Source organism: Aquarana catesbeiana, linkage group LG12 (genome assembly GCF_042186555.1).
Source record: "Aquarana catesbeiana isolate 2022-GZ linkage group LG12, ASM4218655v1, whole genome shotgun sequence".
NCBI lineage: Eukaryota > Metazoa > Chordata > Amphibia > Anura > Ranidae > Aquarana > Aquarana catesbeiana.
This window is the reverse complement of record NC_133335.1, coordinates 195,969,566-195,988,154: the sequence shown is the minus strand read 5'-3', so window position 1 is coordinate 195,988,154 and position 18,589 is coordinate 195,969,566. Positions and strand designations below refer to the sequence as shown.

Sequence of the window (18,589 nt, the reverse complement as noted above, 5' to 3'; positions counted from 1 at the left end):
TTAGATTTACTAGAAAATTTAGATACACTAAAAAAATGTAATCTGAACCCCAGCTAATACTTTATAAGTAGTTACAGAAAACAGTTTTATTTTTCTTTTAAGGATGAAGATTTTACATAAATTAATGCAAGGTGATCATCGTAACCACGCCTGTCAGTTGTAAATGGCGTGTCTCATCCCTGTAACTGCTACATCTGCAGGACAGCTTGCTCTTTTGAAAAACAGACTTACTGACGGGATCACCTGGTAAAAATAAAGGAAAGAAAGCCCAAAAAAAGAAAACTAATGCAGCCATCATCTAAGAATTGATAAGCTGCAATATATAGATATATATCTATATACAGTAAGACATTGGATTGCGAGCATAATTCGAAACATGCTTGTAATCCAAAGCACTTGTATATCAAAACGAATTTCCACATAAGAAATAATGGAAACTCAAATGATTCGTTCCACAACCATTTATTCATAAATCCTTCAGTTTATAGTCCATATAAAAAGATTATAGCAATGTGATAAATGGAAGCCCCCGCAAGGGGATTAGAAGCAAAATTCAGCCGGAGTTACAGAGTATAAAAGAGAAGAGAGGCACCTCTAAGTGTAGCAATATGGTTACATTTAATGAAGGTACAACATTTAGCAACTCACATGGTTGATGATTAAAAGGGGCACATCTAATTATGCAAGCTTCTGGGGTAAAGCTAACTGCAATTGTGACCGGGGAGACTACCCTGCAGTAGAGGGATCTGAAAGTGAGGCTTGTACCTTCCTTAAATATAACCATATTGCTACACTTAGAGGCGCCTCTCTTCTCTTTTATACTTAGTTGTGACATGACGCTACTTGTATATCAAGACATCGCTTTTATATCAAGTCAAAATTTATTTAAAAATTTAGCTTGTCTTGCAAAACGCTCTCAAACCAAGGTTTTACTTGTATAAAGATATATATCTATATATATAAATGTTTGCTTTTGGGTTTAATACAGCTGTGACTGACCTGAGATTGAACCTTGAATGATTTTATTTTTTGCCGAAGCAGCATTTTAGTAGGATTTTAGCCGTTGATCATTCTATGCATATGAGATTTATTCTTCCACGCACAACATTGTTTGACTGAATAACTTTGAGGTCCAAACAGACAACACTTGAATGTCGGGATACAGATGTAGCTGACCATTTGACCAGAGTAAGATCCATGGAAGGGATCGTATAGCATACAGTATGCTGTATTGTCTTTTTAATTCTCTTAGGGTATTTAGTCTGGCTGGTTGTTTTTCAATTTTGGGTGAAGGCAACCCACTTTTTTATAAAATGTAACTATGGGGTGTACGTTTGATTAGAAGTGCCCCTTTACTGATGTATTGAATTGTTATTGATGAGCATGCAATTGTTTTTTTGGGGGTTTTTTTTCAGTTTATTTTATTTTTTATATTTTTTTTTAGTGAAGAATAACCCAGGATCACTCTTTATATCCTTTGGACTATTGCAGCAAAAAAAGCTATTTTTTTAATTTACATTTTCTGGGCTATTCATTCTTATTATGAATAAAAATTAAGAGGCGTTCTGCTTTTTATGCCCTCCAGGTTATCATGTCTGCTTGCATCCCAGAGAAACGAACATTTTGAGCATCGGTATAAAATAATAATAAAACATAAAAATTCAATATACAGTAAAATACTTTTGCAGAACACAAACCTTTTCTAGGAGGGCATATCACTTCATAGTCATCAAATAACTGAAATGTCATTTTTTTTTAATGCGAACTCTGCAGTAATCCAAATCGTTAGTGCAGCTACAGGTTTTGCCTGCAAAGATTTTCGAATGCTACACCTGAAATTTCAGATATTGTTGTAGCTCTGATGTTCACTAGAATGCAGTGACTTTATTGCTAGACTGTTCTTTATTGATGAAAATGGAACATCAGCCGCTCTGCCTGCTGCTTTCTGGGCTCTGATAGATGCACATGTACTTATCAGAGAAAAATCTCTTAGATAGGTTGTCCATCTTTGTGAAGTCTAAAGCACTAAATTCCTCCTCCGACATTGACAGATAATTCCCAAGTTGTGGACAGGTTCGAACCATAGGGACATTTGCACCTATTCCATTGCCTGTTTAAAAAAAAAAAAAACATGCATTAATAAAATGGTTCCATTACAGTTGCATTTTCTGTGTAAGGAAAATTCCAACAATTGAAAACTTTATGGGGAAATAATAGATTTGGCTCAAATGCATTTGTTTTTTTTAAATATATTTATATACAATCTCTGTTTTACAAACTAACATTTAATGTATGACAAAGGATTCCCAGAGCACTATGGGCTATGAACAAAACAGCAATGCAGTAGCTGTCTGCCTTGAGCCTAACTTTGTCTTACAGAAACCTCAGATGAACCTGTTGGATAAGAGGTGTGTTGCTGTGATAAATGCTCCTACTCATTTGTTTGTGTGTACGATTCAGCTTGAGCTCTTGATCTCTGTAAGCAACATCCTTTTTTTTTCAAAGTTATCAAAGTTATGTAACCATCTTGTGCTAGTTACATAATCCCATCCTTGGTATGGGATGGAGACCTTCTACACCATCTGTCTTCTACGGGCTGTTTTAACATCTCTACCCTGGCAATTTAACAACAATTTAAATCTTTAGCCATGTAAATTAAGGGCTTAAAACCTATGCAGATTTTCAAACAATAATGATAGTAAAAGGAACAGCATGGTTCCACAATTATCAAACCTCCCATCTTTGGACAATCCACATCTACAGTACATTGACACATTCCATGCTGATTGGGCTAAAGTGTCTGTTCTACCTATGAGGATATCAATGCTGAGGCATGATCCTGACACCTGTAAGAGCCAAAGAAGTTGTTTGGATATGCTACATATTAGTCCAGTTTTCGGAAAGAGAGGGCATCCTCGTTGAATTTTCACAGCGTTAACAAGGAAGGAGCAATAAGCTAAAGGTTGAATTTTATCACCTATGAGTTTACCTTTTCACCTAGCCTTTGCTAGACCAATAAGGTCTTCCTTAGTTTGATAAGCCCTATGTAGCCTGAATGTCTAATTCTTCTTAAAGCGGAGTTCCACCCAAAAATGGCATGTCATTTTTTTTGGGGGGGGGGGGGGCGGAAACCCTCTTTTTTAGAGGGTTCCAGCTGCCACTTCCTCCTGGGGCTCCGCAGTTCTGGAAGTCAGTTCTCCTCTCTCCCCTCCTTCTCGGCAATCATCTGGGACATGTCACAGCGCGCCGGGCGGCACACGCAAGCGCAGTGCTTGCCCGGCTGTGAAGCCACAGCCCGGCGCCCACAGTGAAAATGCCGGCGCCGCAGAGAGCAGGGGGAGGCGAGCAGAGCTTCGTTCCCCTGCATCACTGGACTCTGGGATAGGTAAGTGTCCGATTATTAAGTCAGCAGCTGCAGTATTTGTAGCTGCTGACTTTTAATTTTTGTTTTCTAAGCGGAACTCCACTTTAAATTTCAATAATCATACAAAGGTAATCAAATGTCTATAATGCCTAAGGCTAGGTTCACATCTATGCAGGTTGTGGTGATGTGTTGTTTCACATATGTTTTTGGCGCATTTCTGCTGTGTTTTCATTGAAGTCTTTGGAACCGAAAATGCAACCTGCTGTGGGCAAAAAAGTCCATGACCCTTTCCAAAAAATGTACTGGTTGAAAATGCACAGATGTGAACATGATCCATAGGAAATCATGTTAAAGGGACTGTATTGCATTTCTACAAAACATGGGGTGTGAACCTAGCCTTAAGCTAGCCACACATGATTCATTTTCTTTCGTTCAACCAGTGGGTTGAACGAAAGAAAATTAATCGATTCCCCCATTCACACACTTGTGGTGGATGGGGAATTCCCTCCCGCAGAGCTAATATATCCTGAGGCTTCCCCACCATCGGAATACACTCATCAGCACCACCAGTTACAGCCAGCACACCAATTGAGTGAACATTTTCGAACAAGCTGGTCGTACAGACGTTGATTGAGAGACTGACTTCTGCACAACCAGCCTGCCCATTGATGGATCAAAATTCGGCCAGTCTCTGCTGAACCAGCTGAATTTTCAATCTATCTATGGCCGGCTTACAACCACCTGGCAGGGACATTGCTAGGTCTACAAAAGATCTGGGTCTAGAGCCCAAAGCGGCGAAGTAAAGAAAGTTATACTCTTGGGCAGGCATACACATGTATATATATATATATTATCATTGCATCAGGGTCCCCAGAGAGCCTCCCCCTTACATTGGGGTCCCCAGAGAGCCTCCCCCTTACATCAGAGTCCCCAGAGAGCCCACCTTACATCAGGGTCCCCAAAGAGCCCCTCCTTACAGCAGGGTCCCTAGAGAGCCTCCCTCTTGCATCAGAGTCCCCAGAGAGCCCTCCACTTAGATTAAGGTCCCAGAGAGCCCCCATTACATCAGGTTCCCCAGAGAGCCTCCCCTTTACATCAGGTCCCCAGAGAGCCTCCCCCTTACCTCAGAGTCCCCAGAGAGCCCCCCCCCCTTACATCAGGCTCCTCAGAGAGCCTCCCCTTCACATCAGTTCCCCATAGAGCCTCCCCCTTACATAAGAGTCCCCAGAGAGCCCCTTCCTTACATCAGGGTCCCCAGAGAGCTACTTTCTTATATCAGGGTCCCAAGAGAGCCCCCCTTACATCAGGGTCCCTAGAGAGCCTCCCCCTTGCATCAGGGTCCCCAGAGAGCCTCCCCACTTACCCAGAGAGCCCCCCCTTACATCAGGGTCCCCAGAGAGCCCCCCTTACATCAGGGTCCCCAGACAGCCCCCCACTTACATCAGGGTCTCCAGAGAGCCCCTTATTACCTCAGAGTCCCCATAGAGCCGCTCCTTACATCAGGCCCAGGTCACCAGAGAAAGGGCGGGCAGTGAGAGATAATGTAATCTCTCTGCTCTCTCACCTGTCCAGCTCTCCCATGCTGCCTGCCCTCTCTCTAGTGCTGCCCGTCACACTCGCGGCCTGGCTGCAGAGAGGCCACGGCCGTCTCTGAGAGACTCGGGGCTATGGGCCCCAGATTCTGGACTATAGTCCCAAAAGCCACCCCCTAGCGACGCCACTGCCACCTGGTAATACGGACACTTTCATGATAAACTAGGATATCACACATAGCAGTAGATACTTATCAAAACTAATGACATCAGATCAGATAGTTATCAGCTAAAGCAAGCTCATTGGTTTAGCTGCAACCAGTAAAAGTTAGACAAAAGAATTATACAGAAGAAAAAACAGCCTTGTTTAGCTAACCGTGTTTTTCACCAATCTGCTTGCTTTAATCCAGTTTTTACAGTGATAGGGTAAGTACTATAACACACTTTTCAATTGTTTTCTCAGCTCTGTTTTAATCCATATTAAATGGTAAGGTTATACTGCTTTGTTATTTCTGCCAGTCAAAGGATTAAGCATGCTTTAGCAACATCTTTGATTGTGCAATTGCAGCAATACCTGTTCACCTTAGAAAACCTGTAAGGTAATGTTCCTTACATATTACTTGTATTGTATCCCTATCAGTGCTCAAGCCATACAATGGAGCTGCTTTTTTTTTGTTTTGTTTTTTAGACTAGCTTATGTAGCAATGGGGTAACCTCCAAATTGGCTTGTTTTTTTAACTTACTGTCTTCATTGCTATGTATGATCCAGAATAGGTACTACTGTAGATTAGAGCAGGTTTGCTGGATACATGGAACGCCTTGACGAAGAATACAGCCTACACATACATTTTTCAAATGTATGCAACTGCAACCTCTGTCTTTATTATAAATATGTAATTGGTTTTCTGTCCCTCTTTACTGGTTCTCAGTACTGAGGGCTGAAATTGTTTTTAGGGACAAATTTACTACCATGCTTAGTTCCTAATGTGTGTGTGTGTGCCGCTTGTTCCATTCCTATGTATGGCTGGACCCAGTCATTGGAATGTATGGGGCAAGCAGGGAAGGAGCTGGACCCAGGCTGGGCTTTTTCACTGCAAAGTCTGTAAATATCTCAGGAGCGGAGTTAAAGCTAAGTATTTGGGTAAATGCCTGCATCTCTAGGGGTTGGGTGGGGGTAAGATTTAAAGTACAACTTAACTAAATGTGAAGTTGCCCTTATTGTGCCCTAATCCAACCAAAGAGGACACAGAGCTAAAAACCTGGCAGGTGTTCTAAGCCTCCCCCATCCATACCAAAAATGAATAAAAATAAAAACAGTTTGGATCGAGTTCCACTTTTAGTAACATAGTATTAAAGTGGAACTCCTAGATACAACTAATCTTAAAACTGCTCCTCCTTCTAACACCTATACTAACTACCCTGTGGAGGAAAGATCAGTATACTTAGAACAATATTCTTAGCTATTCTCAGGCCGCTCTGGTCCGGTCACGTGACCTCCCTTGTGTCAGCCAGCGGCGGCTACAGGGGAAAGCACACCAACAACGGCTGGAATGGAGCAGTGACGTCACCTGTAGACTTATTATGGGATATCCGTTGTCAGCACTCCTTCCACTGACAGAGGGGAGACGATCACGTGACCAGAGTGGCTCTTTCTTCCAAAGGGTAGTTAGTATAGGTAAAGAAAACAAACAATAGTGGCCGCCTGTAAGCTGGATGGAAAGAACAATGGGCAGCCAAAATCATATAGTGGGAATTCATAAAAAGTACATGAATTGGACAGTCTCTGGGAGTAAAACGCTGGTGACAGATAGCTGCAGGCTCAGATAAGAGCTAGGAGGGAATCTGTGGACATGCAAGAGAGAGAGAGCGCAGCGCCATCTAAGTGCAGCAATATTAAAAACTTATTGCAAGGATAATGAATATGACTCACAGGATACAAGAAGGTAAGCACTTGTGGTATATTACAGTTCATCCACTCTATGGAGGATGTGCTGTGATCCCAGGTGAGGAAACCGCTGATGTCGGCTTCGCTGGTGGCTTCCAACGCCTCCGGGGACGCGGGTTCCCTCAGAGGAAGCCGCTGACGTCACATCCAGGTGGAAGGCAGAGTGGGTTGTGCGTACATGGCGCTGCTCTCTCTCTGGTTAGTATAGGTGTTGGATGAGGGTGGGAGCAGTTTTAAGATTAGTTAGTTCCACAATAAACAGGATCAACAAAGAGCTATCAATGTAAATTCCCCCCCCCCCTCCTAAAGAGCCCAGGAGCTGCATACATTCTTCCATAGACATGAATGGCTATGCACAGTTGTACTCGGGTATATACTGGTACTTGTGTAAACATAGCATATGGGCGAAAACCAATGGGCGTATTCCAAGAATAGCCACTTGGGTATCTATGTCACATACCTATTTTTCCTGCCATGCTGTCAAAGAACACCCAGGAATTTTTGCCTGGTCCATATTTAACAAAGGAGATAAAGTGGCTGGTCTTGATGCAGAGAACTGCCAACAACTCCAGTTTTTGCCGTGTGGTTGACGCTTCACTCTGGGTGTCCAGCCTAACAGGCTTATGATCACTCATCTGTTTGTGTGAATGAACCTACGGTGGGTTAAATAGAAGCAAAATATTAGACTCTCCCTTTTTGACAGTGCAAGCCTGAAGTATTAAAGGAATACATATTTTATCAATAATCATTTGCTGAAAAATTTTAGTAATGCATGCATTGATGAACAGTGGTTGTAATCATTTTTCAATACACTTATGTTGTAGTGCCATTTGGAGACATAGGCGACACCCCAGTACTAATTACTGTACTAATGCCTCACAGGGGTTGATTTACTAAAACTGGAGAGTGCAAAATCTGGTGCAGCTCTCCATAGAAACCAATCAGCTTCCAGGTTTTTTGTCAAAGCGTCATTGAGCAAGCTGATTGGCTACCATGCACGGCTGCACCAGATTTTGCACTCTCTAGTTTTAGTAACTCAACCCATGGAGCTCTACATGGAAATGTGCAGAAATATCAGGTAGAATCTAGTAAAAAAATTACTGAGGATGTTCTTGCATTTTTTTTTCTTACAGCAACTCAGAAGTAAGATTGTGTTCCATATGGGACAGCAAAAAGTTAGAACTAAGGTTGGAGTCCAGTCCAGTACAAATGCATAAAGTATTCTGTATATTTTGCTGGCTGATCTACATTGTTCCAGAATGAAGTGTAAATGGTCCCTAAGTCCCAGAGGGCCCTTGTGTCCTCTGACTGACAACAACTAGTAAATGGTCTTGTGGATTCCACTGCAGCTTGCGCTGATGCTAGACATTGCTCACCTGCATTTCACAAAATTGACAGAACTGGCGAATGTTTCCATCTGTGGTGAGGGGGTCTGCAACACACTGAACACATTCGTACTCTGCAGGACTTAGGCAGAGACAACAAACCCGGCTTCCTGTTAAAAAAAAAAAAAAAAATGTACTGTACATATGATGCATTTTTATAGATAAAGCTACTCATTCTTTTGTGTTTCTTCCCATCCCCGATGTGCTATATGGTGCATGGCATTAGAAGGATGACAAGATTCTCTATAGTCTAAGGTAAAGTAAAGTTTGTGCCACTGCCCCACATCCTGGCTTTTCTTCAGATTACTAGTGTACACATTCACACTTGTAACCACCAAAGTTCCTTCTCCAAACCAAACCATCAGAGAAGAACATTCCAATTTAAAGTGTATCTAAAGCCAAAACATTTTTTCCATTTTGCATAAGACGTGAAATGGTTAGAACAAAACCTCTGTCAACTTTTTATTGCTTTGGAAGGGAAGGTCAAGGTATAAGGGCTAGGTGGTGCATGAGGTTGACGTCTTATAAAGGAGTGCAATGACTCCAGTTGGCCACCTCCTGTGCACATAGGGGGCCAGCCAAAAAGGACCTGGGTATAGACCATTAAAATTTTTAAAGAAGAGAAGTGCCATATTAAACATATAAAGTCCAAAAAGGCTTTAATTTTTTCTTGTAAGTTGAATAGGGCAATCCAACATGTTTTCAAGAGCGCTAATTGGTTGCACCTTTTCAGAGCTTTGAAAAGTTGTGCTTGACTCAATCAGGGAAACATTTCTAAAAACAGGAGTTGCTGGTAGTATTGTGAACAGTGTATATGCGTCGTTTAGACTTCTTACTTACAATTGGCGAAGGGGCTCTAGGGTTTTTATATCTGATTTTTTATTTATTTTTTTCAGGATAAGTTTTGTGCTTGGTCCTGAAGCCTGGAGGCTTTGTAGAACTTTGGGTGGGACAAAACCTCTATTCCTAGGTCCGCATCTTACCTTGTAGCCAGACCTCATTATTGATCTTCACTGTCCACAGGCATTATTGGAATTGCAAGCTGACTAATGCCTAAGGCTTTCTCTCTTTCACGGTTGGGGGGCCGGCTTCGAAGTGAAAAAGCTGAGTGCTGACAAAACATTCAAAAAAAGTACATGTGCTGGGCCTGTTTGTTTTGGGGAACCCATTAGGGTTAGTCAGGAAAAGACTTGAGTTTGGTTAGTGACGGGGATGCAGCTGTTTTGTTTTATACTATGGACTTGCTGTACAAAGCCTTCCTGCATTGAAACTGTGTTTGTATATTGCTTTGCTGAATAGAAGTGCAGGACTAACCTGCCTGGACTGTTCCATGGTGGCCCTGTCTCCTGCATGGTTTACCGCTGCCAATACCAGTTGCGTTTGTTGCCTTTAGACCTTTTTCAAACTGAGGCAGTTTTCAGACATTCTGGCGCCTGAAAACTGCCTCCCATTCATGGCAATGGGTGCTTTTACACCGGTGCACTTGCAGGATGTTAGAAAAAATCCTGCAAGCAGCATCTTTGGGGCGGTTTGGAGCAAAGCGCTCCCAAAATGCCCCTGCCCATTGCAATGAATGCTGAAGCTCCTGAAAAGTGCTTCGGAAGCGCCGCAACACAGGAGTTTTTATCAGTGGTAAAGTGCCGCTAAAACGAGCTGCGCTTTACTGCGAACGCAGGGGCGGCCCAAGTGTAAAAGGGGTCTTACAGAGTATAATGACTAGCTTATCTCATACCTCCCAACTTTCTAAGATGGGAATGAGGGACACCTATCAGCAAAAGTATGTCGGCGTAGGACACATCCCCTGCCACGCCCCCTTCAAGGAGAATTGTACAAAAAAATTATTGGTTAAAAATTCACAAGTGCTTTTTTACAACTACTATTTCTTCATACTGGCTTTTGAAATTTACAGATGCAGCAATTTAGAAATTGAATGAAAGGTTTAGCACTGGGACACACTTTTTGATAGATAGGTAGTGCATTTTATATCCAGGGCTTTTTTTCAGGGGGAACTTGGTGGAACTCAGTTCCACCACCTCTGGCTCAGACCCTTGGGGGGGTCTGCTCACCACAATCACTTGTAAACACAGAAGTCCGGTTTCTGTGTTTACAAGTGACAGCTCTGCACTCTGTGTGTAACCCCCCCGAACTGTGCATGTAATGCAATCTTGGTATTTAATGCCCCTTTAAGACCCTCCTACTGTTCATGAAATTTGACTGACCACACCCACTATTCGATGTGATTTGGAGTGTGTGTGGGTGGAGGGGTTTTGGGGAGTCGTGGTTGAGTTCCAGCACCTATTGTTTGAGAAAAAAAGTCCTGTTTATATCCAACTATATAGAACAAAATGTAGGACCAATGAGGAGGAAAAAGGGACAGAGGGACTGTTTGTGGCTTTTAAATGTGGGTTTAGAAAAGGGTTGGTTTGTTCTTTTCAACTCACATGAAAAATAAAATGCAAATCAGACTCTAATGCCCCGTACACACGGTCGAACTTTGTTCGGACATTCCGACAACGAAATCCTAGGATTTTTTCAGACGAATGTTGGCTCAAACTTGTCTTGCATACACACGGTCACACAAAGTTGTTGGAAAATCCGATCGCTCTAAAAGCGGTGACGTAAAACACGTACGTCGGGACTATAAATGGGGCAGTAGCCAATAGCTTTCATCTCTTTATTTATTCTGAGCATGCGTGGCACTTTGTCCGTCGGATTTGTGTACACACGATCGGAATTTCCGACAACGGATTTTGTTGTCGGAAAATTTTATATCCTGCTCTCAAACTTTGTGTGTCAGAAAATCCGATGGAAAATGTGTGATGGAGCTTACAGATGGTCAGAATTTCCGACAACAAGGTCCTATCACACATTTTCAATCGGAAAATCCGACCGTGTGTACAGGGCCTAAGGCTGGGTTCACACATGTGTGAACTGGATGCATCCAATTTGCAGGACATGCGAGTGTGCCCGGCTCGCAATGGAGCCTGTTCACGCAGGTACGGGGCGGCCGCGGTCTGCATTTTAAAAGGGTCCTGTACGTCTTTGGGCTTGGTCCAGGTGGGAATTCAGACACAAAATTCTCACCTGAACCGGTGAACGGGGACACACCGGGCACCATGCTGGGAACCGCGGCCGCACATATGTGAACCTGGCCTAAATATTTGGTGTGGCGCTGTACTCCTTTCAAATTTCCTAAAGTTAATGTTCTGTTTCTCTGCTGGGGAGTTTCATTGTCTGCATTTGTCCAGGTGACCAATGTTACCAGTGCCGAAAATGATGGGACATAAAGAATAATAGAGCTTTCAACATGGGATGTTTTCCAATGGAGGCGTCAGTTCTGGTAGCAACTAATAGGGGATGCGTTGTAAGGGTCTACCTGGTTTTATATAAATTGAATGATTTGCTTAAAGGGGTTGTAAAAGTAAATTTTTTTTTTTTTAAATAACAAACATGTTATACTTACCTTCACTGTGCAGCTCGTTCTGCACAGAGTGGCCCCGAACCTGCTCTTCTGGGGTCCCTCGGCGGCTGTCTCAGCTCCTCCCGCAATAACTAACCACCTTAATGCGAGCTCCCTCGCATGGTGGTTAGTTATTGCGGGCGCGCTCCCGTGATACAGCCGGCGGCTATAGCCGCTCGCTGTATCACTCGGCCCCGCCCCCGGCGCGCTGCGTCATTCGATGTGATTGACAGCAGCGCAAGTCAATGGCTGCGCTGCTTTCAATCCATCCACTATAGCCAATCAGCGACCAGGCTGATCGGCTGAATGGATGTCGGGAGCGAGCGGCCGAGTTTCGAGGTGTCAGGTAAGTAAAACGGGGGGGCTGGGGGCGGCGGTATTATCAAAAGTTTTTTCACCTTAATGCATAGAATGCATTAAGGTGAAAAAATGTATACCTTTACAACCCCTTTAAGTAGGACTTTTCACTGCATAGTTGTTGGTGAACATACAGGAGATATACAAAGATTGTAGAATCAGATCTTTTTGCATGTTGGCAATTGTCAGGCCAGCTTTTGATAGCTAAATAGACCAAATGTAAAATGCCATCTGCCTATCGACCCCATGAATTGATCTACAATTCAACAAGGTAGGTTGCCTTAATATCTTTGGTTGGATTTGTATCGAAGTGGTTGAGATATGCTGTGTGTGCCAACATTAGCCTTAAAATTCCTCCTCTCTTCACAGTTATGTGGATAAATAAGTTGTGATTTTTTACTATTGAAATAATTTACCCGCTTCTGTGTATAATCTGAAGGTTGGGGGTACCTTTTATCCCTAGTTCTTGTTACATTTGCATAAAATATAGACAAAATCATAATTACGTGTGTAAAGCATATTGGTGATATCAAGTTCCAAGGAAGGAAAAATATAAGGAAACATATGAAACTTTTTTCCAAATCTTGGCATCTGAAGGATAAGGCACGATGGAACCTAGAGGAAAAGAGACAGATGTTAGGTACCTGCATATTTGGGACAACATTTTTTTTCTTTTGCAGCTGTAAAGCAAACCTTTGTTTCTAAGTGACACAAGACAGCAAATAAGGAAAAGGCTTAGAACTCCTGCCAGATTTTTCTGGCTATCTGGAGCTTTGTTAAAGTGACTGTAAACCCTAACCTTGTAAAACAACCCAATCAAGTTCCTGCACCTCAAACTCGCTCAGCCATGTCTTTATGGACTATGCTTTGTGCACTGATCCAAATCATTTGGTTGAGGTGGAATTATGGTGTGGGGTTATTTTTCAGGGGTTGGGTTTGCCCCTTTAGTTCCCCTGAAAGGAACTCCTAAAGTGATTGTAAAGTCTCGCTTTTTTAAAAAAAAAAACAAATATGTTATACTTACCTGCCCTGTGCAGTGGATTTGCACAGGGCAGCCTGCACCCTCCTTTTCTCGGGTCCCTCTTCGCTGCTCCTGGCCCCTTTCTCCTATCGAGTGCCCTCAAGCAGCTTGCAATGGGGGCAACTGAGCCGAGCTGCAGCTCTGTGTGTCTATTCAGATACTGAACTACCATTCAGCCCTACCCTCTTCTCTCTCTCCTGATTGGCTGACTGACTTTGATTGGCAGCCGTGGGAGCCAATGGCACCGCTACTGTGTCTCAGCCAATCAGGAGGGAGAATCCCGGATGGCCGAGGGACTCATGGAAATCCCCGGACAGATATGGGGCTTTGTAAGTATTAGGGGGTGCTGGAGAGGCTGCTACTCACAGAAGACTTTTTATCTTAAAAAATCTTCTGCCTTTACAACTCCTTTAAGGCGTCAACATACCAAGACATTTTGGACAATTTCATGCTCCCAAATTTGTGGAAACAGTTTTGGGATGACCCTTTCCTGTTCCAGCATGACTGCGCACCAGTGCACAAAGCAAGGTTCATAAAGACATAGTCAAGTGAGTTTGGGGTGAAGGAACTTGACTGGCCTGCACAGAGTCCTGACCTCAACCTGATAGAACACCTTTGGGATGAATTAGAGTGGAGACTGCGAGTCAGGCCTTCTCGTCCTCATCAGTCCCTGACCTCACAAATGCGTTTCTGGAAGAATGGTCCAGCATTCGCATAGACACACTCCTAAACCTTGTGGACAGCCTTCCCTGAAGCGTTAAAGCTGTTATAGCTGCAAAGGGTGGGCCAACGCAATATTGAACCCTCCGGACTAAGAGTGGGATGCCATTAAAGTTCATGTAAGTGTAAAGGCAGGCGTCCCAATACTTTTGATAATATACTGTATATACTGAGAATAATACAAATGCATGAAAAGGGGAGGAGGGAGAGAAAAAAAGGCAATACCTGCATGTTAATATTAAAATTATTAGTTTAAAAATTGCTCGTGCCTTGAGGTTTTTTCCGGGGTGCCTTGGCAAAATGCCTAAAAATTGCCCCAAAATTGTATACAAGCCAGTGCGTGGATGAAACCTGCCTTTTAGTTACACAAAGCCACAAGTTTTCATTGTAGACCATTAAAACCTTCTAGCTACCAACTGCCTAAGTACCAATGACATCATCAGTTGATATGGAGGATGTCAGTTGCCTGCATATCACCCTTGATTGACCTTCCCTTGCCTCTCTCCATCAGCTTTGGGGTCTCATTAGCTAAGTGATGGAGAAAAACTGAGGGAGAAGAGAAACACTGGAATACTAGAGAGTACCAGCTTGAAAAAGTGTATTTGCTTTGGAAGAATAAATCACCTATGTCCTATGTATAGTAATGTCGCAAGGGCCGGCCCTACCATGGGTCCCAGTGGGCCCGTTGAACCCAGGTAACACTTTGAGAGGGGCAGCAAATTGAACCACAGCCACCACTCCTCCTCTTCTATTTACCCAGCAAATTGATGACCAATATTTTTTCCCAGCAGTTTTATGTGTCATGATGACAACTGCCCCCCGGGCCGCTCTACCTGCCCCTATACTGTCCTAGCCTGTCTATATACTACACTAGCCTGTCTATATACTACCCTAGCCTGCCCCTTTACTGCTTTAGCCTGTCCATATACTACCCTAGCCTGTCTATTTTCTACCCTAGCCTGTCTATTTTCCACCCTAGCCTGTCCATATACTACCCTAGCCTGCCCCTTTACTACCCTAGTCTGCCCCTTTACTACCCTAGCCTGCCCCTTTACTGCCCTAGCCTGCCCCTTTACTACCCTAGCCTGCCCCTTTACTACCCTAGCTTGCCCTTTGGAATTCAACATAATGATATGTCATATAATTTTGCATATAGACAAGGTGCTGTTACATGTAAATCTGACTTCCTGATAAATTTCATTTTAGTTTTAACTATCATGATATAAAATAATGTATGTGGCAGCCTTTTGGTGGGTGTGATTTCCTTTTTTTGGGGGGGGGGGCCTCAAGATTTTTCTTTAATTTTACAGGGTGCCTTGATTTAAAAAAAGGTTGAGAAACACTGATCTATTCAATAGAAGATTATTGTCATCCCAATATACTACATTCAGGATCACATGTTAATAAAATGTCTATATAAGATGGAATCTTATATTAAGAAAGTTCAGGATATAATGATTGTATTTGACCCATGCTAATTTCTCAAATCATAGCATATCAAATTATTCATACTTAACTCCCAATTATACAGGATGAAAATTCCACAGGTTGAAAAATATCCATTTTTATCCTGTATAATTTGGAGTTAATTATGAATGATTTGATAGTCTGTGACTCATGCTTTTGTATTTCTCGTTTAGCACTTTATAATTATTATATATTAATCCCTATTTGCATTTTTTTAAATAGTATTTTAACATTGCTTTAGATAAGACTATGATTATTGTCATGTTTTTATGTTTATAGCCCTGAAGAAGTGGGACTTTCACACTCCTGGCAAGTTTGAAGAGTAACTCCACTTTTGTTGAGAATACATTTTTCCCCTCTGGGTGATCTGTGTACAAGGATTTAACAAACTTTGTTGCGGATTCCTACCTTTTCTTATTCTGGAGAAACAGCTGTTTGATTATCTGTGTCCATGTGAGTGAGTCTGTATGGGAGTGGTTTTTATAATTATCAATCAGCTGCTGCACCTGCAGGGCTCTAATGAGGAAATTGCAGGCTCTGCATCCCTTTAGACATATTTTCCTTTGGGAATATCTCACCAAAAATGCTATTTTTTTGCAGGGGATGCACAGAATTGAATTTGTATCTTAGTGCAGACTTCTGGGAAAATCAGTAAGCCAATCACACAAGCAGTAAATGACATACCTTGGGGGCATTCTTTACACCATCTGTGTACAGAACACCTCCAAGTAGCCATATTGCCTTGCATTTTACAGAAAATTACAGAGCTGCAGTTTTAAAAGGAAAGCTAATTTTCAATAACATTCAATTACATTATGACTTGTATATACACTATATATATATATTTTTTTTTTTATTTGCTAATTTTTTTTCCCACGAAAGTGAAGTTACCCTTCAATAAAATACCATTCTGGACTTTTATATGCAGAATGGCACTTCTATTCCTTATCCTGTAGAAAGAAAAATCTAACAAGTATTCCAGCTTTGACCTGTTAGATTGCTTTTGGTACTGCTTAAAGTAGAAGTGAAAGCATATCCCTGTGTCCCAGAACATGGGGTGCAGGCTTGTCCTAATACCAATCCAGGGGGTTAGTAATTGAAAAGAGGAAAGGATCGCTGCAAATCCCGACCAGCCCAGGTGAGGAAATGATAAGGAGCGGCCAGGTGTTCCAGCTTTGCCTCACTCTACTAAAATAATAATAGTAAAAAAAAAAAAATATATATATATATATATATATATATATATATATATATATATATATATATATACACAGTATCTCATAAATGTGAGTACACCCCTCACATTTTTGAAAATATTTTATTATAGCTTTTCATGTGACAACACTGAAGAAATGACACTTTGCTACAATGTAAAGTAGTGAGTGTACAGCTTGTATAACAGTGTAAATTTGTTGTCCCCTCAAAATAACTCAACACACAGACATTAATGTCTAAACCGCTGGCAACAAAAGTGAGTACACCCCTAAGTGAAATTGTCCAAATTGGGCCCAATTAGCCATCTTTCCTCCCCGGTGTCATGTGACTCGTTAGTGTTACAAGGTCTCAGGTGTGAATGGGGTACAGGTGTGTTAAATTTGGTGTTATCACTCTCACGCTCTCATACTGGTCACTGGAAGTTCAACATGGCACCTCGTGGCAAAGAACTCTCTGAGGATCTGAAAAAAAGAATTGTTGCTCTACATAAAGATGGCCTAGACTATAAAAAGATTGCCAGGACCCTGAAACTGAGCTGCAGCATGCTGGCCAAGACCATACAGCGGTTTAACAGGACAGGTTCCACTCAGAACAGGCCTCGCCATGGTCGACCAAAGAAGTTGAGTGTGCGTGCTCAGCGGCATATCCAAATATGGGATTTTCCTCCTATGGGACTTTAAAAGGCAGAAACTCCTTGACAATCAAAGTGTGTTGAAAATATATTTGTATTTTTATTAGAAAAGTTAAAATTGAGAATATAACTTTAATAAAAAGTCTAAACTAGGGATGTGGGCAGCAACTCCTTCTCCATATATCTACAGCACAACCATAATACATGCGACATATCCAAAGGTTGTCTTTGGAAAATAGACGTATGAGTGCTGCCAGCATTGCTGCAGAGGTTGGAGGTGTGGGGTCAGCCTGTCAGTGCTCAGACCTTACGCCGCACACTGCATAAAATTGGTCTGCATGGCTGTCGTCCCATAAGGAAGCCTCTTCTAAAGATGATGCACTAGAAAGCCTGCAAACAGTTTACTGAAGACAAGCAGACTAAGGACATGGATTACTGGAACCATGTCCTGTAGTCTATTGAGACCAAGATAAACTTATTTGGTTCAGATGGTGTCAAGCGTGTGTGGTGGCAACCAGGTGAGGAGCACAAAGACAAGTGTGTCTTGCCTACAGTCAAGCATGGTGGTGGGAGTGCCATTGTCTGGGACTGCATGTGTGTTGCCGGCATTGGGGAGCTACAGTTCATTGAGGAAACCATGAATGACTACATGTATTGTGACATACTGAAGCAGAGCATAATCCCCTCCCTTTGGAGACTAGACCGAAGGGCAGTATTCCAACATGAAAACAACCCCAAACACACCTCCAAGACGACCACTGCCTTGCTAAAGAAGTTGAGGGTAAAGGTGATTGACTGGCCAACCATGTCTCCAGACCTAAACCCTATTGAGCATCTGTGGGGTATGCTCAAACGGAAGGTGGAGGAGCGCAAGGTCTCTAACATCCACCAGCTCGGTAATGTCATCATGGAGGAGTGGAAGAGGACTCCAGTGGCAACCTGTGAAGCTCTGGTGAACTCCATGCCCAAGAGGGTTAAGGCAGTGCTGGAAAATAATGGTGGCCACACAAAATATTGACACTTTGGGCCCAAATTGGACATTTTCACTTAGGGGTGTACTCACTTTTGTTGCCAGCGGTTTAGACATTAATAGCTATGTGTTGAGTTATTTTGAGGGGACAGCAAATTTACACATTTGGCACCTTTCGGGAGGGGGGGCAGCATACCTGTCTTTCACAGGTATGCTTTCCCCACTTCCAGGAGCCTCAGCCACGGGTATTGACGTCACGGCTGGGGCTCTCTCCTCCACCTCCCCCTGTCGCCGGGCCAGTAGGAGAGAGGAGTCGAGCCTCGCGCATGCGCAGTATGGATCCTGGCATGAAGCCGAAAGGCTACACTGCCGGGTTCCCTTACTCGCAATGGAGGCGTCATGCACCTGACAGCTGATGGAAACATCAGCTGCGGTGCTAACATCGCTGGACTCCAGGACAGGTAAGTGTCCGATTATTAAAAGTCAGCAGCTGCTGGCTTTTAATTTTTGCAGCGGTGGGCG

At 42.7% G+C, this 18,589-nt stretch overlaps 1 protein-coding gene across 1 annotated transcript in view; it reads right to left on the bottom strand.

Annotated features, from left to right (window-relative positions):
- Positions 1-628: 628 nt before the first annotated feature.
- The window catches only part of LOC141113322 (ubiquitin carboxyl-terminal hydrolase CYLD-like), a 50,528-nt gene continuing 32,567 nt past the window's right edge, over positions 629-18,589 (bottom strand). Inside the window, exons 9-12 of the mRNA XM_073606382.1 lie at positions 12,550-12,658; positions 8,218-8,336; positions 7,302-7,494; positions 629-2,110 (exon numbers count right to left, since the gene is read on the bottom strand). Of these exons, the coding sequence (XP_073462483.1) occupies positions 1,923-2,110; positions 7,302-7,494; positions 8,218-8,336; positions 12,550-12,658 (609 nt within the window). The 3' untranslated portion in view covers positions 629-1,922. The remainder of the gene's footprint in view (positions 2,111-7,301; positions 7,495-8,217; positions 8,337-12,549; positions 12,659-18,589) is intronic.